Below are 21,710 nucleotides of genomic sequence, written 5' to 3'. Positions count from 1 at the left end.
AAACTTGGTTTCCGGCTTAACTTAGTTAGTGCAAGCCAACAGCGGTGAACTTTCCTAGTATACATGTAAGACCATAGAGCCTTCAGTACGGAATCAGACGGCGCTATAAAATTTTATACAAGCGAGAGCGCAGACTAGTCTAGTGTCTAGACGGTATCGAAAAATTTCTTTGAGGCACCAGGCAATGGAATCGGCATGGGCCGGTTTTCACTTTCGGCCATATTTTTTGCTTAGGAATCGGCATGGGCCGGTTTTCACTTTCGGCCATATTTTTTTTGCTTAGCAAATTAGAGCATCAAATAAACCTACGATAAATTATGTGGATCAAAAGATAGGATCAGAATTTTAAAATCTTTTTGCACCGTGAGCCGTTTATACTGTACTTTATAGCACTTTTGCCATTTTGAGCCGTGTTTGCGCGAGCTGTTTTGAGCTATAGTAGAATCTGAAATCCACCCCTAACTTGTAAGCTGTTGGACGCCCATTGAGTCGGATGAACAAGTCGATTTTTTCTTTTTAATTCATTTTATGAATATGATGATAATATTAAAGCATCAGAATCCGAATTGCTTGCACAGCGAGCAAAAATAAATTCGATTTAGTTCAGGAACAGTTTGGCCGGCTTCCGACAAATCGCGCAGTCATGTTGCACTTATGGCAAGCTGTTGAGATCGAACAGCTCGTCATAGCATGGTGAAGCGCTTAGACCACATTCCCCCGCTTTAGTATCATCACACTCACTACGGGTAGACGTTCGCCAGCCCGATTCACTGAACCAGAATTTCATGTCCACATGGCATTCGATAGCCCTTAGTGTGTAGATGGCATATCAACCATTGGCGGAGAACGTTTTCTGAGACGTTTTCTGAGACGGAGAAAAAAGTTTCTCGAGGGCCCGGCGTCGACGGAGTTTCCGTGGTCACGGATTTCCGACGACACGGTCACTCCGACTCACCGCCCCGTCGTGGTGATCGAAATATGTATTCCTCATAGTTGTCCGTGCTTCGGCAATATTAGTGACGCCCTTTTGACAGGAAGTAGGCAACCGCCCGCTGCAACGGTATGAAGTCACCGCCCAGGGCGGTTGTTTGCTGCATTATGGCAAGCCAACATTAGGCTTATGGCAAGCCGAGTATTATTCGGTATTACAGTGCAATACAGTGTTAACGTCGATTACCAGTAGCATGAGTGAGTAAAGCCTTTGCAATAGATGAAACAACATTGCAACAAGTAATTATGTACTGTACTTGCTGCCTAATTTGTCAAATCTGATCGTGAGAACCTAAATTTTTCGTAAATTTTCGATTTGGCAATCTACTCACTCCATACTGATTTTTGGCACAAAATACCTCATTAGTAGCTTTCCATATTTATTGGTGTCCCAATTCAAATGCCCTTGCAATACTTCACACAGCTGCTCTGAATTCCGAGTTTAAAGGCAATAATTTTTTTATGCTGCTAATGATTTACGAGGCATTTTGCCACAATGTAGTAAGCAGATGTAAAACTTACGTAAAACTTTCCAAATGGCTCACAGATGGAAAATCATGTTACTTGTACTGACTTACAGATATGGAAAAATATACGTACAGATATAATTATTTTAGTAATTAAAATGTCTATTAACAAAAAGGGGTTGTGTCAGATGTGCATTATGTAATAATTAGTCGGTACAAATTATATGCAAGATGTACAGGTACATGTACAGATGTACATATGTACAGGTACATGATATAAGAGTATCTGGGCGTCCAGGTGGGCAGTGGCCACTTGGGCAAACGTATGTATGATTGGGCGAAAGCAAACGGAGACTGTATTAGGGAGGAGCCATCCTCTCCTACACCGAACAAGTCGAAATCACGAATTTCGACGACTCGGATTCAACACGATCATGTTCCCTCATAGTCATCCGTAAAAATGGGACGGAGAGTCGAGGAATGGTGTCCTCATAGTTATTCGAAATTTGGACACCTTTTTAGTCGAAACTGCCGTTTTCGGTGAACTATGAGGCGGCCTTTACGGTGTTACGGTTCCACCCAATAACGAGCGACTTATTTTGGAATCCGATAACTGACAGGTTCACATCATTTGTATTGCCACCGCTAAAGGCCAAAGAGAGCAAAGGAGCTTTTTTACACGGCGACTCTTCATCCATATACAACATGGAAATGCGATTTATGTAATGGGTACAATTCCCGGTTAGGATAGCATTGATGAAGTGTTTGTGTTAAGAATTCTTTTTAATACTAAGTTTGTACTTATTTCGTGATACTCATTAAAGGCTGCATCGTTCACATATAAAGGAGAAAGTACTCTGCTATTAGTTAGTAGCCACGTGGTAACAGGTGCAGAATCTCTCCCACAACTGTAACAAAGATTTTCATCCCAGTTTACCGTTCCAGTAACTGTATGTTTCCTTTTTCGAATGCACATTCACATTCAAGGGGAACAGGGACGGCTGGGGCATGGATCTATGTAACACCAAACTTTTACTCTCCTGTACTTCCATTCAAACACTTTTATACTGTACACCGCATGCTGCATATTAGTGCAGTATGTTGCATGTACTCGTACATTCGTATACACCGTAGTGCAAAACGTACCGGGAAAACATTTTCTTGTGTGTTACTGTATGCTAAGGATTTGTCCTTACGTTACTAGTAATTGTTATAACATTCAGTTAATTTAACATAAATTATGCGATACTGTCGACGTTTTTCATGGCATTTATTTGTTATAGAAGATGACTTTGATCGCTTACGACTTCCCGTCGGGATATGTTGAATCGGAAGAATCGATCTTGAAATTGAGAAAAAAATCAACCAAGAACATAGAACGTTACCTTCAGGTACGGACGCCATTGCACGAGCTTGTAGAGTAGATTCGTACAGTTTTAATTGTTTTAGGACATCTTGGCTTCGCTGGAATCCGAAGGCCGTCGGTTGCTCGTTGAGAATGTAAGCCTGCAAAAGTATAAGGAACAACTCGGACTGGCTTCCGCTGTTAAGGCTGACCACAGTACCGACGGATGTTTCCCGCTCTTCCGAAATCATTTCATCATATCACTGTGGTACAATGTGCGCCGGGTATTTGTTGGAGGATTAAGGCGCCGTCGGGCAGCCAACGCTGCGGGAGAGGACGGTGTTGTACGTGAAGAGCTTTCGGGCATTCTGCGAAAGGACATTACTGTGCAAAAGTTGCAAGCATTTGGGAAAAAACGGGCGACGGTCGAAAGTATGCTGAGCCGGCTGGAGTCACAAGTGAAGGACTGGAAGTCCTCGACCCATGTATTTTCTAATATGCGGACTACCGTTCCGGACGACGTTCACGGTAGGTATTCACCAGAAAGTTGGTTCAGAGTACCGGGCCAAATCCCTTAATACGTATGTATGCACTTAATGCATGATTAAGTACGTGATGAAAATCAGTTGTCGTTTGGCCGATACTTAATACTGGGTTTACATTAACACAATCACTTTATAAAAAAATTTGATCTTTGTACTAAAGTTTTTCTGGAATATGAACATATTCAAACATGCTTAAAACCAACTTATAAAAAACTTCCCAAAAAACTTCGTCCATATATCAGACGTGCGAACCCATTGTTTTTGCCTTCGCAGTGCACTAAAACCTCCGCTTAATTAAGTCACCTACACAGCGCGAATAGTGGTGCCGCCCAGCATTCCTGTACTTCACTCGTCTGTGTTTTTGTTTTGCATACCTTGACTATTAAAATTTTCTTTCTCAGGAGGAACAAAGTTAGTGAACGGTATAGCAGCGCTTGGCCTGTTGGAAAAACGTTGCGTGGAAATTCAAATTCTGCTCCAGAAACAAGCGGTCATGGAGGCCAATATTCTGGAAATTCTCGCTGGGCCTAACGCTAATTAAATTAACTGAGCCCTTCCTGGACTGTTCTCTCATGGCGACGTTTTCGTGGTTTACATCCTAAAATTTACAGGCATTTTCTGGTTTTTCTGGTCCGCTTTATCTGATCTGTATCACTCTACGTGATGTGATTTCCGGTTCCAGCGCTCAACTACGGTTAAAAGAAAACGGTGCATTTCTCATTGGCCAGCTTTCTGTGGCCGTAAACTGTGTTCTTTTTGCATCTTCTGGTTCCTGCATTGACTGCCAGGACTTATTACAAGTGTGATCAAGAGATCTCTCATCACCTGGGTGTTCCGCTAGCGTTTGTACTCGTTCATTCTGGAACTGTAATTTTAAATTGTTCATAAGCGGCACTACAGCACTCGTACAACGTTAAAATGTTTCATAAGGTCTACCGAGTAATAATATTATGTAAGTCCGCCCAATCACGAGGTTAAAGTGTGTCCACACGCAATAAATATACTTCGTCTACTCCATCATTTTTTTAGAAGTTTTTATTATTGTTCTAATTGTAAGATATACAGCCGATATGGTACAGTATGCAATGCGGCAGTTAAAAAATTAAATTAAATACTGAACGCAGTGCAGCGCCAGTTGTACTGTTTTTTACAAGTGAACATGTGTTGTATTGTACAGACTTCTCACGTAATTTCTGTCACATAACACAGCGAGAAATACAAATTCACGGGTTGCGCCAAATTCAAAACCACGGTGAGCAACTCCAGATTGATGTTTGACTAAGGCATGCCGGATATTGATCTCAATTATAAAATACTAACTTTTCTACTTAAAAATTATCTTACATCTTGAGAGGAGTAATTTGTCATTGTAGTAAAGGTAATGTGGTGGCAATCGTGCATAACGAAACTGCGTGCTAGTAGATATCATCTGCACCTTTTCGACAGAAATTACGGGGCAAGCTTTTGCCAGAGCATGCGTTTTACGAGCAGGGCGTACCGGTTAGATTTGAGCAAACTTTATATTTACAAAGTAAAGACAGCGTCCACTCACTAACAGAAAAACTAACAAGTAAAATTATAGCATTCCCGTAAATCATTGCTTTTATTTAAATTACTTTGTTTCTGTTTCCTGTATTCAGTAATGTGAATCGAATAATTTCATAGAAACCAGCCCCACCAGAAATCTTTGGCATGCAAGCAAAAAACTTTACCCAAAAGAATTAGAAAAATCAAATTAGAAACCTCAGAAAACGCGTTCACTCGTCTTGCTCAGCACCAAAATGGATAAAAAAACTGAATGATTTTCCTGTTAGCTGGACTTCTATTTCTTTTTGTATCCCCATCCGCCGCCATAACCGCCGAAGTCACCGAATCCTCCGAACCCTCCGAATCCACCAAACCCTCCGAATCCGCCCAACCACGGAAATCCCAGACCCCAACCGCCCAGGAACGGATATCCCAATCCCCATCCTAGATCATAGCCGAATCCTCCGAAACCTCCGTATCCACCACCACCCCCGTAGAAGTCGCCTCCATAGCCACCGCCTCCATAGCCACCGCCTCCATAGCCGCCGCCTCCGTAAACGGATACTAATATCACACACATAAACATTACAAATCGGAGATCCACTATTTAAATTATTTTACCATGATCATTTGGGAAAAATTGTAGTTATCTTACCGAGCAAAGCACAGGCAACGACCAGCACGATTGTCATGGAATGCATCTTCTTATTGGAAGTCCAGCTGAATTTTGTATCGACGGGTATGTAATTGTCAGCGGTGATGGAGCAGTAGTAATGAAACGTTTCTTGATGAATTCATGAACAACTGAAGGCGTTTATATATATGTATCAAAAACTATTGCAAGATATTGCCTTAAACTATCCGCTTTAATTTTCAAGTCTCATAACAGTGACAGTAATGATAATGTTATAAAACTGTACCGGATTCTCACATGATATTAGTGCTTAATTACTCTTCTGAATCATAGCTAGAACTGTGTACTGTATCAGTGCAGTTTATGTAATTACATAACACACCGGATATAATATTAAATTTTACGAGTCCCGCAGCACAGCTACTGCATTCGTAGCCAACTAACAACTGTAACCCAACGCACGCCGCATACACTATGTACAGAATTATACGTAACCTATGGGTAAGTTACCGGTGTCTACTGCGTACTGCACGAGTACGTGTGCTAACATCTGAATAATTGGTGGCTGCCGCAATTACATTATATGGTCCTCGATCGCTGCTTATATCAGATATAGGCTAAATTAAACATTAGTTGCTGCTGGTCTCACGCTGTACACATAACTAGTTATTAAAAAAATTAAAAAGTAATTTTATTGCTAATGCAAGAAAAAAAATAATTATCATGGTTACAGCCGCAGATATTGTCGGTTAGGTAATTGGTGATTATGCGCCTTTTCATTCTCGCTGCGCCATTTTTGCAAGAACAAAAATCGCGGAGAGTTTTGGCATTAATATTTTTTATTTCGTCAAAAAAAACTTTCGTTTGTGGGAAAAGTCATATTCGCCCACTCTGAATTTTTCTGTGCAGGGATATTCAAGCTAGAACAAGAGATTTCGAAACAAATTAAGGCTAGAAAGGGGAGCTAACCGGCGTAAAATCTGATCGGCATGTGTTACGTCGTCTGTTAGTCCAGGTCTTCCTGACTGCGACAGTTTTCTCAATACTTTGCTGAGACACACTGCAACAATCGGCATTTTCGGGACCAAACGTCGTACAAAGAGCGCGGTACCATCATTAAAAAATGTAAACTTCTCTGTGCAAAAGGTTACTTCACTCCGTGTTTCTTTTCTGGCTATACTGGCCGACTTCCGGATGATGATCCCGTTATTAGTCTTTTTAGTTTCTTTTCCGGCATTGCATGACAGGAAATGAGCGGATTCCTGGAAACAATTGCAAAAAATTTCCATAAATGGTGATGTATTTGCGGTTTTTCAGCAGCTATTGGCGGAGCGTTGGCAGCAGTGCATTTTTAAAATAACATAAAGCAAGTGCGTATACAGGTACCTATCGGAAACTTGTAAAAAGGCATTCTTTGGTACATATCGTAGCGCGGTGGTCAAACATATCACATCAGCTATGGTCATCTTTCGAATGTCATCCAACTGATCTGCAAAAAATCTTTGGATACATGATTACATAAAAATAATTTTGAACAACAAAAATTAAGCGATGACTTCATCTAAGGAATTAAATTTTAGAACATTGGTGATCCCTTACTCATTGAGAAAACCTGAGGATTTTCATACCACAGCCGATCCCCCAATTTCTTATTTCGAAACTCCAACCCAATAATGCAGGCAAACGTTGGTCCGACGCTGGCCTCTTCGTTGATCACATTTTCCAATAACCCGCCCACCATTAGTTCCTACATAAAAGGTCACGCCAGTAACGTTGTAAAATCCGTTTTATAATATGTACACGCTCGTACGAACCACGTCATCAACGCTCCTGCAAAGCAAATACAACACATACTTATAATTATGAAAAAACAAATACAACAGTAAAGTTAGGGTCAAGAGCAATCGAGCCAACCTGTACAGCTGCTGGAGAAGCTCCACGTGATGAGCCGGCATGAAGCCCGTGGCATCGCCGAGCTGCTCAAAAGTCTGAGCCCGTCGGTATCCGCAAATTTGCCGTATATCGTTGTAACTGGCTAAACCTGAGGGATTTGGACAAGCAGAATATTTAGCAAAATGCCAAATACGAGTACAATTTAATTTGGATTCAATATTTTACCGTGATCGCGACCGCGCTGTATATCAATAGCCATCAAGTCTAGCCCGAACGGACGATGCCCACGAAATAATCCGCCCTGGAGATCGCCGGCCATCTGCGAATCGAATGCGAGCGCCATTTCTTCCAGCATTCCGTTGATTAATGCATCCGCATTTCCTTCTGGTTTCAACAAGTACATTATATCCGTTAATACAGGGTGTATTTAAATACTGTACATTGCGTTGGTACGAGTGACAATACACTGTATAAGTCTGTATTATATACCTTCATGTAAAAGTGTTAGGTTGTTAAACTGACTGGACAGTGGGTTATCTTCCGAAAGACCGGTAACAAACAGCAACCGTGGTACGCTTTCGTCTATTAATGTATGCAACCTACATGCAAATAAACAATCAGATTTCATATTTATTTCACATATTCTCGTATTATTTTCAGCCGGAAAGTGGTACCTAAATGCAGACGACGTGAACTCATTATAAACGTGTGGATTCACCGCATCGTCGTAATCCCGAAAATATCCGCCCTCCAACGGCTGCAACTGCAGTCCACCCTCCCCATACAGCGCATTCCCGGCAACCTTACTCCCCAACAATACAGGCAAGAACTCCTTATAAACGATATTCTGCCACACTGCAATCAGCAGCTTCCGCGCCTGTTGAAACACCTCCTCATCCATTTCTGGTGTGTTTTCTCCCGGCTGCGCTCCCAACCCAGCGGCTAGACTAGTCGCCAAAGTATTATGGAACCGCAGCAAGATGATGTGGATGGCAGCCAATAGCGGATGCTGGTTGACGCGGTTATCCGCAGCCAGGAAACAGCGGTTGGGCGTAGGACAGGGATAGGGTGGATTGTGCGGCGGTAGAGGAGGAAGGACCTGTTTGGTTATATGGGCACGCTGGTAATTGTGCATGCCGGTCTCGATATCCATGAAGCTCAGCTGGCCGTGGTACAGGTTACGAATCCCGCGGTTGACGGTGTCGGTGGTGCCGTAGAGAAACGAAGAATCCAACCAGTGGGTGGTTTGGGAAAATTGCTCGCGTGGTTGCTGAGGATTTTGTCCAAAATAGCCTGTAGAATAAACTGTGAGGACGTTTCTATTTATTGAACTACAGAAATTGCAATTGAATTGTTTAACTCCTTATCACATGTGTATGACTGCGTATTTACATGTTATTTCAAACTGGCAGCGATTGTATGAGTGTTTAAGTATACTTGTTGTCGTTAGCGCATTTTAACTCTACCAATAATACTGGATGTTCTTTTCTACTTTTTATTATAAATTAACAGTTAGTAGGTGCCGGATATTTTTTTGAATTTTTTTACGCTTTGTAGTCTTGCACTCTTACAACCAGATTTAAAACGCTATATATATTATGGTAATTAATAAGAGTTCCATTACTTCCTTCACGTGATTGCACAAATTCATTAATTTATACTTCTACGGTACGAGTACTTTGTAAAAATAGCACTGCCCGTACTATGCATACCGTTACTGCATGGCGAGAAGGGCGTTGACCGTGAGAACTGATGGCAGCTCACATTAAAGGCCGAGTACAAAGGATCCTTTCGGTGCAGCGAGAACTGAAAGCATTCCGGAATGGAGCAATCGGCATTATGCAGGCAGCAGTCGATGCTTTTCGTGTCTTTGCCGGAAGTCAATGATGGTGCTTACAAAGTGAAAAGGCAAAATGCAAGAACGTTTTTTAATAAGATACTCGTACAGTACTTCGTTAAGGCAGCTGCGGATTAAATTGCAAATTATTGATAGTTTTAACTCACTATATGCCAAATCGGAAGCAATTACTTGAGCAACAGCCGGCATTAATAGATTGGCCGTGGAATGTGGTCGGAGGACATTCTGGCTTAATGCCAGGCTTATAAAACGCGGGTTTAACAACAATTCCCTTTCACCGTTGCGTTTTTTCACGGAGTACAATTTTGGTCGGCTTATTCCTAGGGAGAAATCAGGTTCCTGCTGGTTTTAAGAAACGTCTTGTTTATAAAACATCTTCAGTTATTCCTTTATGTGTCATACATCGTAATAATAATAAGTGAACAGTTATCTGTTTATTAATTTTTAAATGGTGTGAAAGTATATAATTGTAAAATAAAGTTGCACTAACTTTGAATCATGCCTTTTTCAGAATATACTCGCTGCGTCACCGCATAAAAATTGTAGAAAAAAACCATTAGTCTGCCATCATTTAAAACTAGCCTGTTGCGTAACAATACCGTCGGAGTAGGCATGTCGTCCCAGCCGTTGGTACGGCTGCATGGTGCTGCCCCACACCGGATTACGCAGATTGTTACAAGTGCCGTCAAATGAGCGGACAAACAGCTGCTTGTCACCCGTACAGGCGATCAGCGGCTGAGTATCCACGCAAGGTCGTTCCGGTTGATCCAAGGGATTAGCCACATGTAAGCTGCAAATAATGAGATAAAGTACAGCCATCCACCAACACAATCGCATGTCAAGCTTTACAATGTGCTGGACGCTTCTTCCATCAGTGGTGGCTGTATTCTGGTGTTCATCATCTGCTGGAACATGGTGGACGCAATAGTGCCCAGTGCCAAGATTTGCTGGAGGTCCCTCCAGTTCGGAGCGAAATGCAGCGGTGGCGGTAAACCGAAACTGCGGTACTGGGCACCGTTTCGTGGCCGGTTAATACTGGGTGGGAATATGTGACGCGGTAGCGTATCCAATAAATCCGTCACAACTAACATATTAGAAAATGATTTAAAACAAAACACTTCTAGCGTAAAAAGAATCAGGTGATGTAAAGAGGAAAGAGATACACAAAATTTATCTCGGGACCACCACCTGATGGATCCAATTATACGATAAAGAAATAAGTATTTGATGCCGTTATATTTACTAGAGATAAGCGATTTAAAATAGAAAAAGAATACGCCTATGATACGACTCGTATGTGTATCACATTAGTAAGTGAAGGAATAAAATCACAGACACTCGCGTAATACATTAGCTAGACACTTGCAGATAAAAATGTCAGAACATGTTACACAAGCAAATACAGCGAGCGCTGCCCGTGATGACGTACTGCAGCGATCCACATCGCTCATCCTATCTATCATCGGGAAAAGTTGGCTGTTTTCCGTAGCCGCGGTTTCCAGTGATCCTGGGTCTTTTCTAACATCCCCACGCAATAACTCAGCACTGGTCAGTGTCGTTGCTGCTTCCTGCACACGACGCCGTGTCTGTGGTCGTACAGTATCTGGCAGAAGTGTACGATACTGTTTGGAGGATTGCACCGGCAAGAATGCTCGGCCGGCAGACGGTTCATTGCCAGACTGTAGTAACGGTTCTTCTGGACCGATCTGAGAGTATGGAAGAGTGCTCCATGTCTCCGAAGGAGGAACCGAGCTGACAATGATTACGCGCAAGATGCTAATGAAGAATGCAGTTATTATCACCAGGGAAAAAATATCGCACGAATACATGTCTTGGATGAATTAGTGATTTATGAAATTCAGCCTGCTGCACTTGCAGCCGTTAGGTGGTAGAAACAGCTGGTGGTCAGGTAATGCCATAATGTCGTTATCGCATTGACCGTGAATTACGATGAATACTACAATAGAAGTGGCTCAGACCGGAAAGTTTGCATTTGGGCTTTATTCGCTGAGGTATTGTCTACCGGCATTATCTGGACAGCGCTGCTACGGTAGTAGCGGTACAACCTGGTAAAGCTCATATATCTATATGCACGCACACAGCATTAGCGAGTAAAGCATCGTACCAGTACAGAAGTTGAGTATGAGACACCAAAACAGAAGTGAAATGCTGATTGTAGAGAAGTTAAAAAGGGCTTCGTCTTGGGGTCACATTGATTTATTTCAAGTGCTGCTGTATTTTGTACGAGAACAATAACATTCACGGATTTCAGACAGACAGTACAAGAATGTATACAGCAAACAAACCCAGCATGCAGGAGCTCCTCGAGGACAAACACATCATCAGGATAATACGACACCGTGTTAAAATGATCAGCCGCATCCTGTTCTCTTCTTCAGCAATAAGAAAATCCGCAACAGCAGCCTATTATGTCATACTGACATGATATTCGTGCCTTCCCTAAAACCCTCGGAATCCTCCGTCCAATCGCACAGTTGTCGCATTTATCAAATGGTTTTCAATGGTGAATTCCACCATATGTGCAAACTCCTGCGGCTTGCCCGGCCGCATGGGAAAAACGGTCTTGGCTGCGTGACCTTTCAGTACCCAGCTGTACTCCTCGTTTTGCAACATCGGAGTTTCCGACGCCCCTGTTTTTGAAGTTCAATGTTAGTGGGTTTTATACATGTCCTTTACTTAATAATAATATTAACTTTTTTTGTAAACAATGTATTTATTTCAGTGTAGTTTTCTCTCATTATTTCTAGTAAAAACATCCGTCTTATTGCAAGGTAGTTTACTGCGATATCATCAGCAAATTGTTGATGTTCAAAATAAGCAGATCAGACGGGTTGAGATGTGTTGTTCGTTAACTAAGTTTGTCAATCCAGAGAATCGTCTGACTTACCCGGCGCAATGGCCACAACACGAATTCCAACCGCACCAAACTCTCGTGCCAACGGGACGGTCATCGCACTGACAGCGCCTTTACTGGCGTTATAGGCAACCAGTCTTGCCGCTCCGTCTTTCCTAGCGCGACTGGAGGTGTTGACAATGACACCGCGCTGTCCATCGTCTCCCGGCGGGTTGTCGGCCATCAGTCCCACTGCATGGCGTATAACATTGAATGTTCCATACACATTGACCTTTATTCAGCACGGATCGGTGTTAACCATGTTATGTATTTCACTACTGCATACGAGGATGTTTACTTTATGAAAGTTTCCCTATAAGTCACTTAGCTACGCAATATTATTTCACATAAGAGACCCCTCCTCGCATTTGTTAAATTCCGAATTTCCTCACAATCCTTACCCGAAATATGTCCATGAACATTTGAGTGGAATGCATCGCCTCCGTTTCGAAATCGTACACCGGCTCGACATGGCCCAGAATCCCGGCACAGTTGACCACAAAATCCAGTCGGCTGTGCTTGAATTTGATTTCACTGATTACATTGGCAACGTCGTCTTCCCTGGTTACCTGTATACCCGTCAGTGATAAAAACAGGTTTTAACAAAGCGCTCATACTCATATTTTCAGTGCTCACATCACATTTGCGGTACTTAATTAAGCCCTCCCGTGGTTCCTCCTCTTGATCGGGAATTACTAGATCCACCGCGTAAACGATGGTTCCCTTTGCGGATAAACGCTCGGTGGTTGCTTTTCCCAAGCCGGACGCTCCGCCAGTCACCAGCGCAACCTTTCCCTGTAGAACGGCTTCTAGATAATGCAACGTGTAGATATATATTCCTTTACAGTCTACAGATCTTGGCAGTTATACTCACCATAAAAGAATCTGATGACATTTTTGTAAAACAAATTTTGCAGCGTGATTTTACTCGGTTATGGCTGTGCTAAGTCTAGAGAACTATCATTTTTGCAAACAAAATACCACAATTTCGCGGGGAACTAAATATCTGCACAATAATTGCAGTAGCACAGCCTACCGGTAAACAGCTGAACAAAGATAAGCGTTGCTGCAAACAACAGTCAAAGTGATGTTATTGCTTTCAAAGTCCCTGGAGCCATATTGATAAGCGTTGTTTATTGCTTGCACTTACTTTCCCACGATGTTTGTCACTTGTAGTTCTATTAATCTACCGTAGCGTACCTATATGCGCCCGATCTAAGACTAAGCTGCAAACGTATGTCGGCGGACTACGATTGAGAGCTCTTAATTTCTCGATCGTCACACGTCACTGAAACATTAAGCGGTGCAATACAGATAACGAAATGGCAGATTTATAAAATTCTGCTTAACTGTTGTAACATTAAGAGTTTGGGCGATGACCGTCTGCTATAAGGAACAGCATCGCAAAGGAAGTTGTAAATCATAATTTTGTCTTTGATCACAGGATCATGAAGCGAGCCGATTCGCAAAACGGGCGAAAGTATAGCCACCAGTCAGGTAAAGTAAAAAGCACAAACTTTTCCGCATCGAAGACATACCAAATGTCGTCAAGCTGCTCTCTTTAACACTGCGAAAAATTCTTTAAAAACATCGAAATCCTCCGTCCAGACGTACGGTGGTCGCATTAATCAGATGATTCTCGATAATAAACTCCACCATGTGGGCAAACTCCTGTGGATTCCCCGGTCGCTTAGGGAACACCGCTTTATCGGCATGACCGCTCAGCGCCCAGCTATACTCGTCGTTTTGCAGCATCGGAGTTCCCATGGCCGCTGTACGGGCAGTGCATTTCACAGATAATTACCGTAAACACTTTCCACTAAGGGTGTAGTGTTAGCTCTATTACCTGGAGCAATCGCCACCACCCGAATCCCCACCGCGCCGCATTCGCGCGCCAGTGGAACGGTCATGGCGCTGACGGCGCCCTTACTGGCGTTGTACACCACCATTCCTGGTGGGCCGTTGCTGCGTGCGATACTCGAGACGTTGACAATTACACCGCGTTGGCCGTCGTCATCTCGCGGATTGTTTGCCATCAGACCCAGCGAATGACGGATGATGTTGAATGTGCCAAAAACGTTGACCTGAATCGAGTGCTTATGTATTACTGTATTAGTAATTTAGTATGCCATTATAACCCACGTGCAGATAATCTTTTTTGTCATAATTACGTTGTTCGTTGCGAAATCGAGCATCGTGCAAAATTTATTTTATTTTATTTACTAGAAACATTGTCAAGCAGCTTACCCGAAATATATCCATGAACATTTGCGTGGAATGCATTTGCTCCGTATCGAAATCATACACGTTCTCGACATGTCCCAAAATTCCGGCACAGTTAATTACAAAATCCAATCGGCTGTGCTTGTACCTAATTTCGCTGACCACATTCGCCACGTCGTCTTCTCGTGTAACCTGCATGTACCGATGAGAAATAAGCAATTAAAAACAGCAGCAGATTAGGATTGTTTACATCGATTTTACGATATTTGATGGACCCATCCCGGGGCTCTTCGTTATTTTGATTGGGAATTTGCAAATCCACAACGTAAACAGTTACTCCCTTCGCAGCTAAACGCTCAGCGGTTGCCTTTCCCAAACCGGACGTACCACCGGTAACAAGCGCCACTTTCCCCTACACGAAATGAACCATCATGGGCTATATATGCAGTTACAAAACCAAAGCCTGCACTATATATGGTATCATTTTACACTAACAAGGCGTACCGTGAACGAGTTTGTCGCCATTCCTTATTTTTATCAAGACTTAGATTTCTTTCTCTAACGCAGAGAGGTGAATTACTTTTTGCAGCTACAAGGTAGAAGAAGCGCTTGTAGTGCGTTTTGCCATTTTTGCTCGGGGCTGTCCAGTTTTGCAATTGTTTTGTGGAAAATTGCTGCAGAAAGTACGGATAGCAAAAGGAACCGGTACTGAGAACGTGCACCGGATAAGCAGTGCAGTATGGAAGCGTCTTTAGTACTCATAATGCTACACATACAAAACCCTCCAGGAGATGATGTTTTTGTTAACCGCTTACCAGACAATCCTTTGTCGATCCCACCCACCCTCACGTCCAAAGAGGTTCGACGGCCGTTTCGGACAAAACCCGACAATCTACAGAAAATCTGTTAATTCAATCTACGATATTTCTAGGAAGAAGATGCAATAAGGAACAGATGAAATAAAAGCAGAAAGATATCAGCTGATATTCGGACAGTAGGTTAGCATGGAAGTGTAGTGACAGAACGCAGTATCCATATCGAGAACAACATCACCGGTGGCGCGTTTTCTGGCGAGATTCTTAGTTATTCGCCCGCATACGACCTGTACACGTTGAACGCAGCGCTGCCGATACAGAATTTGTATCATTAACGAAAATTTTTATAGGCATGTATGACACAGAAAATCGATTAAATTTTTCAACAGATTGGACAAAGGCGATTCATTACAGTACATGCTGCAAATAAAATTAAATTATTGCATATCCGCGCACCGTTTGGCCATATACATACATACACAGGAGTACAAATGTGCACAGAAAATCTCGTTTTGAAATAATTATTATGCAATGAGAGGTTACGTGTCAGTGCAACTATGCACATACAGTATTGCCGATTTTTTAGATCAACTTGTATAATCATGGATGCATCCGCAGTCGAGCAAGCACTTGGGCAAATTACGTAAACTTTAAGTACATATAATATTTGCCGTTCGAAATAAACAGTTACCGCAGATTTATCTGTAAATTCCAAGCCCCAAAACTTTGCGATTTGCGCACCTGCAAGTTAATTTCCTTCAGTTCATCTGAATATGCGGATTCCGTTTGCGATACAGATACTTTTCCTAGCGTTAGCATTAAACACCGGCCGAGCAAGCCGATATGGCACGGCATATAGGCAGAAAGGAATAAATTATCTGGACAATATCCCACTTCATAACTACCTAGCGCCGCCGTACCAACCGGTGCCTTCCTACTTTCCCAGGCCCTACGCGGTATCGGAGGTCATCGGTCCGAAATGTTATCCTGATTATCCAAAGAAAAGCACTCATCTTGCCGGCTTCTGTCTTGCAAGGAGTGCCGTTGATCTGTGCCAAAAAGCTAACCTGACAATCTCCGTCTCCAGTGACTGCAACAACGTCCAGCATGGTGACGCCGTCTGTTTTATGGTAAAGGCTATAATTACTGTGGGACCTTTTGACCAGCGCTTCAGTATCTTTTGTTAAACATTCTTTGTGGTAAATTTCTACACAGACGACCTAACCTCATCGTGTGGAAGAAATGAAGCGCTATTGACAACCTACCAGAACTCTCATTCGGCTTGTGTACAAGGGATGCAGTGCGGAATCGCCAACATTGATCCAAAATTGTTTGCGCCATTAGAAAAGCCTCCACGGTTCCCCTCGAGAAATATGACCAACGATGCCTCACGGTCAGCCTTACGGTCTGCCATCAGTCTACAGAATAAATTTCAAAGTTACCTTGCGCGTGCAAGCAGTATGCTGCCGACACAAAATAGAATTGTCGGTGGATTTGAAGCACCCAACGGAAGTGCGTCACTTTGTTGGCAGGTAAAAATAATTAACTGCAGTAACGGTGTCAAAGAGACAGTCAGACTGTTTTTGTAGCAAGCTGGTCAGAATACATACCCGGGTAGGTAGGCTGTACCGGTCTATCCGAAAAAGCCAATCTGTATCATTCTATTTTTCGTCTTATTACGATTCCTTACTTCCTGCGCATGAAACGATCTTCTGCTTAAAAACGTGAGTGTGTAATCTGGTGTTTTCGGGATTCCGCTAGACACATTCATAGCTGCTTAGTGACCTTACAATTTACATAGTCTTCCAGCGTGCATAGCTGGAAGCTCTCTCGAAGCGCCGGAATATGTCAGTTAAGGATTAGCAGAAATTAAATTACCGCTGAATTCGCAATTCCCTGTACTCACCGGCACCGGCGCCGGGCCGTGTGCTATGCATTGCTTTGCTCATAGTGTGTGTTCATTCCTGTCGCTCATTTACGCTAAAATTATTCCTTACTCCTTTTCGGTTTTCGATTATTTTGTACTTTCGATCTTCCACGATCAAATTACCTTCCAACCTCCGGAAATTCGTTCCCACCATCATGCCGCCGAAAAAGCCTGCAGCGCGCGCTCGTAATCCGAACCCACGAGGCGCCCGCTCTGGCAAAGAGCCCGCCACCACGCAGCAAACTAAGTCGCGGCCTAGTCGGAAACGCCGCCGATCGGAGTCGCCCGCCCCCACAATTCGGTCGGAAGTAGTCGTCGTAGAACAGCCGCAGTTCGACTTGAAGTCGATGATGGAGCGCCAGAATCAGCAAGGGCAGCAAATCCAGCGCCTAATTGACATCGTGACACCGCTGGCATCCAGAGAACCAGTGGGTTCCCGGCCGAAATCTCCGGCTACAGTCAACCCCGGCCTCCAGATTGAGTCCTCACTCGACGGAAAACGAACGGTGCGCTCCAGAGATCGCAGCCGCTCACGTGACCAGCATCACAAACGGAGAGGTAAGAGTCGCAGTCACAGTGAGTCGTCCTCTTCTCGTAGCCGCTCCCCGGTTCGCCGCCCGATCGCCGAACGCCTGGGTCCTCACCCGAATCGGCCTCATAGTCTGGAAGACTACTTCGGAGCTTCCACGTCGGGAGGGCAGTCAAAAGGCGGAGCAAAACACCTGGTCTCAGTTCCAAGTAAAACCCGGCGACGGCTCCTCGACCCATCACGTTATGTCGATTTCGACGACCTGCTATCGAAGAATCGAGTCGAGAAGCCTAAGCATGGAGGTTCAAAGCTGCTAATGTCAAAAGGCAGCGTTCTTCTGAAGCCAAACGAGACACGCGCGGTCGTCGACTCCTTCGAATCCTGGTGTGACGCGTTCGCGGTGTTTATGGCATACCGGATCAGCGTTATTCCGCAAGTCGCCGCTGCCATGTGCCGATACTTGTCGCTGATAGCAGCGTACGTCCGGCGTGGGGTTCCTACAGCCCACTGGCTGGAGTACGACCGCCAGTTCCGGTCCCTGATGGCAGGACATCCATATGAGTACGATATGTGGGCTCGGCAGCACGACGACACCTATACTGATTATATCCAGAACGCCGTCCCGGAAGAGGGCACTAGCGACAGCGGAGCCGCGCAGGGAGCGAAGAAATCGGCCGCCCCATCGGACAAGTGTCGAAACTGCGGACAAGCGGGACACTTTATCGCCCAGTGTCCGTACCCGCGCAAAGGCCAAGTGGGGTACCAGCAGCCCTTTCGCCCTGCCCCAGCAGTGGGGGGCGAAGTCTGCCGCAACTACAACCGATTTAACTGCGCCGAACCCTGTAGTGCTGGACGCCTCCACGTCTGCGAGCGGTGCCACGACAAAGACCACAAGTCCCCACAGTGCAAATACGGTGCTCGGTGATCAGGTGACAGTGCCCGAAAAAGCTCAGACGCCCTTGCGTGCTGAGGCTTTTGAGAGACTGCTCGCTGATCACCCCGACGCTCACCTTCGCCGTTTTATTTCCGACACACTACGCCTGGGTGCCGACATTCGCTATCGAGGCCCACAGCTTTCCCGCAAGACGCCTAACTCGCAGTCTGCACGCATTCACCAGTATGCGCTGCTCCAAAGTGTTCAGAAAGAAGTTGACTTGGGTCACTCAGTTGGCCCTTTCCCGACGCCACCATTCCCGCACTTCGTGGTCAACGCTCTCGGGTGCCGGCCGAAGAAAGACGGCGGTCACCGCACCATAATGGACCTTTCCCAACCGTCGGGCAGCAGCGTCAACGATCACATTGACGGCCGTGAAATGCCACTGCAGTACTGCTCCGTGGACGACGCCGTTCGACTAGCGTCTTCCGCGGGCAGATACGCCATCATGGGAAAAATGGACATAAAGTCCGCGTTTCGGCTGATACCCGTGCGGCGGGCCGACTGGAACCTCCTGGGATACTGTTTAAATGGTAAGTACTATTTCGACATAGTATTACCATTCGGTTGCCGCTCCTCGCCCTATATCTTTGAGTTCTTCTCCGCCGCTGTTCACTGGTGCGTAGTAAAGAAATCCAGACTACCGTCCATGCTGCACTACGTGGACGACTACCTGTTCGTCGGCTCTCCGGGCACCGACGATTGTTCGACTTTGATGACGGCGATGCGGGAAGTGTGCGAGGAGCTTGGTGTCCCCCTGGCGCTCGACAAAACCGAGGGACCCGCTACTCGCCTGATTTTTCTGGGCATCGAAATCGACTCCGACGCGCAAACACTCAGCTTACCGGCCGGGAAGCTGCAAGAAATCAAGGCAACCCTCGAGCGATGGCACGAAAGGTCAAGCTGCACGCTGACAGAACTGCAGAGCCTGATCGGAACACTGACGTTCGCCTCGAAATGCATCCCATCGAGTCGACTGTTCACCAGAAGGATGATACAGTTACTGTCAGACCATCCCCCACGGAGTTTAATAACCCTCGACATGCAATTCCACCTGGATCTTGACTGGTGGCGGAGATTTCTTCCGCAGTGGAACGGAACTGCGTCTTTTCTCCAGCCAGACTGGACCACCTCAGATGTACTGCACCTGTACACAGACGCGTCCGCCACGCTAGGACTCGGAGCATTCTGCGAAAATGAGTGGTTCCAATCTAGGTGGCCGGAGTGGCTGTTGCAGGCAGCACCGTCGATTGAGTACCTTGAAATGGTGCCCATTCTACTTGCCGTCCTTGTTTGGGGGCAAAGATGGCGGCGGAGAAAGATTATCTTCCACACGGACAACGCCGGCGCTGTGGAGGCATGGGCTCACTTGCGCTCCAGCAGCCCGGGCGTTCTCGACCTAATGCGTCGCATGACCTGGGCAGCGGCTACGAATAATTTAACGTTGACACTGAAGCACGTTCGAGGCGTTGATAATGGCATCGCTGACGCGCTCTCTCGCTTTCAGATGGAGCGGTTCCGAGCGCTCGCTACTGCAGCAGCTCCAAAGGCGATCACGTTTCCGGATATATTTCCGGACCTGCGCAGCACGTTCCGCCCAACTCCACGCTGCACAGGCTCCTAAATGCCCACATCTCTGGATCCTCCAGGAAGACGTACGGGGCATCGCTGAATCGTTTCGAACGGTTTTGCAATGAAAGCGGTTCCACGATGTTGCCCGCAAAACCATCTACTGTTGCATCCTTTGTCGCTCAGCTGTTTGATGAAAAGGCAGCCTTCCGAACCATGAAAGTTTACCTTGCGGCCATCCACAACAGCCACAGAGAGGCCGGGCTGCTTAACCCCACCGCCGACGACTTGGTCGTGCGCGCGGTGAGCGGTTTCAAACGGCTGAACAGCCCGAAGCCTGACCGGCGTCTACCCATTACATTGGACCTCATGCGCACATTGAAGACTCGGCTGAAAGCACACAACGACGAGGACGAAGCTGCCATGCTCTGGAGCGCCTTCTGCACGGCGTTCTTCGGATTTCTGCGCATAAGCGAGATCATCTCGAAGTCGCAACACACTTACGACCGCGCATCCACCCTGCTCCTACGTGACGTGAGCATATCCGACGACGCAGCGGTTATAACGCTGAAACGGACAAAAACCGATCAGAACGCTGAGGGCTCCAAGATAACGCTGACGGCCACGAATCGTTCGGTCTGCCCAGTGCGCGCCATTAAGACGTACTACCGCTACCGTGCCGAACAGGGACACCCCATGTATCCGTTCTTTCGATACCGAAATGGTGATTACCTCACCCGCGGAGCCGTAAACCGGTTTTTAAAATTACTGCTGAAAGATCACCCGGATTGCGCGCGGCTTAGCACGCACAGCTTCCGCATCGGAGCCGCTACGGAAGCCGCAGAACAACAACTCCCAAAAGAGGAAATCCAGCGCGCCGGGAGATGGAAGAGCAACTGCGTGGAGCGGTACATCCGGCCCCGCACACTCACCGGACCTGACCTCTACAGACGAGCAACTTGTTTGGGGGCGAAGAAACCGGGCACCGGCGGAGGGTGCCGGCAGTGAGCGACCTGTACCCACAGGTAAGATCCTCAGCTGCAATTGCGCACCTCCGGCCATGCCGGCACACTTCAAACTCCAAAAACCGCACGCGGAAGTCGCCTCGCACATCACTGAACTCCGGAACCACATCGCGAATTCAAGGTTAATTTAAATGTCAGTTAAGGATTAGCAGAAATTAAATTACCGCTGAATTCGCAATTCCCTGTACTCACCGGCACCGGCGCCGGGCCGTGTGCTATGCATTGCTTTGCTCATAGTGTGTGTTCATTCCTGTCGCTCATTTACGCTAAAATTATTCCTTACTCCTTTTCGGTTTTCGATTACCACCCGCCCGCCCTTCTGGCACGATTTGTTATTCTCTTCACCGTTACTGTCTTGTATGTCTGCTGTATCAAGTTCAATAAAGGGGGGCGAAGAAACCGGGCACCGGCGGAGGGTGCCGGCAGTGAGCGACCTGTACCCACAGGTAAGATCCTCAGCTGCAATTGCGCACCTCCGGCCATGCCGGCACACTTCAAACTCCAAAAACCGCACG

The 21,710-nt window shown here is 45.6% G+C and overlaps 6 protein-coding genes across 6 annotated transcripts; 2 read left to right on the top strand and 4 right to left on the bottom strand.

The window, feature by feature from the left end:
• Positions 1-4,937: 4,937 nt before the first annotated feature.
• On the bottom strand, positions 4,938-5,678 carry LOC129584421 (uncharacterized). The gene is made up of 2 exons (XM_055476581.1): positions 5,530-5,678; positions 4,938-5,438 (listed from the first exon to the last, which is right to left on the bottom strand). The coding sequence occupies exons 1-2, from the start codon at positions 5,573-5,575 to the stop codon at positions 5,170-5,172; spliced, it is 315 nt and encodes a 104-aa protein (XP_055332556.1). The 5' UTR covers positions 5,576-5,678; the 3' UTR covers positions 4,938-5,169.
• A 956-nt stretch (positions 5,679-6,634) lies between these two features.
• LOC129584437 (chorion peroxidase-like) lies at positions 6,635-9,965 on the bottom strand. The gene is made up of 11 exons (XM_055476596.1): positions 9,859-9,965; positions 9,406-9,579; positions 9,108-9,293; positions 8,076-8,664; positions 7,891-8,000; positions 7,627-7,785; positions 7,423-7,549; positions 7,323-7,338; positions 7,108-7,255; positions 6,895-6,997; positions 6,635-6,770 (listed from the first exon to the last, which is right to left on the bottom strand). Exons 1-11 carry the CDS (start codon positions 9,899-9,901, stop codon positions 6,683-6,685), a joined length of 1,743 nt encoding a protein of 580 aa, XP_055332571.1. The 5' UTR covers positions 9,902-9,965; the 3' UTR covers positions 6,635-6,682.
• A 1,280-nt stretch (positions 9,966-11,245) lies between these two features.
• On the bottom strand, positions 11,246-13,204 carry LOC129584271 (3-hydroxyacyl-CoA dehydrogenase type-2-like). The gene is made up of 5 exons (XM_055476395.1): positions 13,048-13,204; positions 12,810-12,968; positions 12,575-12,742; positions 12,168-12,405; positions 11,246-11,910 (listed from the first exon to the last, which is right to left on the bottom strand). The coding sequence occupies exons 1-5, from the start codon at positions 13,066-13,068 to the stop codon at positions 11,720-11,722; spliced, it is 777 nt and encodes a 258-aa protein (XP_055332370.1). The 5' UTR covers positions 13,069-13,204; the 3' UTR covers positions 11,246-11,719.
• A 237-nt stretch (positions 13,205-13,441) lies between these two features.
• LOC129584270 (3-hydroxyacyl-CoA dehydrogenase type-2-like) lies at positions 13,442-14,963 on the bottom strand. Its single transcript, XM_055476394.1, has 5 exons — positions 14,901-14,963; positions 14,647-14,808; positions 14,421-14,588; positions 14,020-14,257; positions 13,442-13,945 (listed from the first exon to the last, which is right to left on the bottom strand). The coding sequence occupies exons 1-5, from the start codon at positions 14,919-14,921 to the stop codon at positions 13,755-13,757; spliced, it is 780 nt and encodes a 259-aa protein (XP_055332369.1). The 5' UTR covers positions 14,922-14,963; the 3' UTR covers positions 13,442-13,754.
• A 3,037-nt stretch (positions 14,964-18,000) lies between these two features.
• LOC129584213 (uncharacterized) lies at positions 18,001-20,225 on the top strand. The gene is made up of 3 exons (XM_055476332.1): positions 18,001-19,562; positions 19,749-19,892; positions 19,959-20,225. The coding sequence occupies exons 1-3, from the start codon at positions 18,225-18,227 to the stop codon at positions 20,223-20,225; spliced, it is 1,749 nt and encodes a 582-aa protein (XP_055332307.1). The 5' UTR covers positions 18,001-18,224.
• A 161-nt stretch (positions 20,226-20,386) lies between these two features.
• LOC129584212 (uncharacterized) lies at positions 20,387-21,178 on the top strand. The gene has a single exon (XM_055476331.1). It carries the CDS (start codon positions 20,387-20,389, stop codon positions 21,176-21,178), a length of 792 nt encoding a protein of 263 aa, XP_055332306.1.
• Positions 21,179-21,710: the final 532 nt, after the last annotated feature.

The sequence above is a fragment of the Paramacrobiotus metropolitanus genome, unplaced genomic scaffold, assembly GCF_019649055.1.
Source record: "Paramacrobiotus metropolitanus isolate TYO unplaced genomic scaffold, Prichtersi_v1.0 Parri_scaffold0000013, whole genome shotgun sequence".
Lineage (NCBI taxonomy): Eukaryota > Metazoa > Tardigrada > Eutardigrada > Parachela > Macrobiotidae > Paramacrobiotus > Paramacrobiotus metropolitanus.
The sequence above is the reverse complement of the archived record's forward strand: the minus strand, read 5'-3'. Positions and strand labels throughout refer to the sequence as shown.

What these genes read in the sequence shown, in the direction of transcription:
- LOC129584421 (XM_055476581.1), bottom strand. Translation starts at nt 5,575, where the DNA reads ATGCATTCCATGACAATCGTGCTGGTCGTTGCCTGTGCTTTGCTCG. An exon ending in CGTTGCCTGTGCTTTGCTCG is followed by an intron (nt 5,439 to 5,529) that starts GTAAGATAACTA and finishes GTGTGATATTAG; the next exon opens with TATCCGTTTACGGAGGCGGC.
- LOC129584213 (XM_055476332.1), top strand. Translation starts at nt 18,225, where the DNA reads ATGAGTACGATATGTGGGCTCGGCAGCACGACGACACCTATACTGATT. An exon ending in TGACGTTCGCCTCGAAATGC is followed by an intron (nt 19,563 to 19,748) that starts ATCCCATCGAGT and finishes GATGTACTGCAC; the next exon opens with CTGTACACAGACGCGTCCGC. An exon ending in CCATTCTACTTGCCGTCCTT is followed by an intron (nt 19,893 to 19,958) that starts GTTTGGGGGCAA and finishes GGCGCTGTGGAG; the next exon opens with GCATGGGCTCACTTGCGCTC.
- LOC129584212 (XM_055476331.1), top strand. Translation starts at nt 20,387, where the DNA reads ATGAAAGTTTACCTTGCGGCCATCCACAACAGCCACAGAGAGGCCGGG.
- LOC129584437 (XM_055476596.1), bottom strand. Translation starts at nt 9,901, where the DNA reads ATGCAGCCGTACCAACGGCTGGGACGACATGCCTACTCCGACG. An exon ending in TTCACGTCGTCTGCATTTAG is followed by an intron (nt 8,001 to 8,075) that starts GTACCACTTTCC and finishes ATTTGCATGTAG; the next exon opens with GTTGCATACATTAATAGACG. An exon ending in CCTAACACTTTTACATGAAG is followed by an intron (nt 7,786 to 7,890) that starts GTATATAATACA and finishes TGTTGAAACCAG; the next exon opens with AAGGAAATGCGGATGCATTA.
- LOC129584271 (XM_055476395.1), bottom strand. Translation starts at nt 13,068, where the DNA reads ATGTCATCAGATTCTTTTATG. An exon ending in TTAAGTACCGCAAATGTGAT is followed by an intron (nt 12,743 to 12,809) that starts GTGAGCACTGAA and finishes ACGGGTATACAG; the next exon opens with GTAACCAGGGAAGACGACGT. An exon ending in TGTTGTGGCCATTGCGCCGG is followed by an intron (nt 11,911 to 12,167) that starts GTAAGTCAGACG and finishes CTTCAAAAACAG; the next exon opens with GGGCGTCGGAAACTCCGATG.
- LOC129584270 (XM_055476394.1), bottom strand. Translation starts at nt 14,921, where the DNA reads ATGGCGACAAACTCGTTCACG. An exon ending in TGTTCATGGATATATTTCGG is followed by an intron (nt 14,258 to 14,420) that starts GTAAGCTGCTTG and finishes CACTCGATTCAG; the next exon opens with GTCAACGTTTTTGGCACATT. An exon ending in GGTGGTGGCGATTGCTCCAG is followed by an intron (nt 13,946 to 14,019) that starts GTAATAGAGCTA and finishes CTGCCCGTACAG; the next exon opens with CGGCCATGGGAACTCCGATG.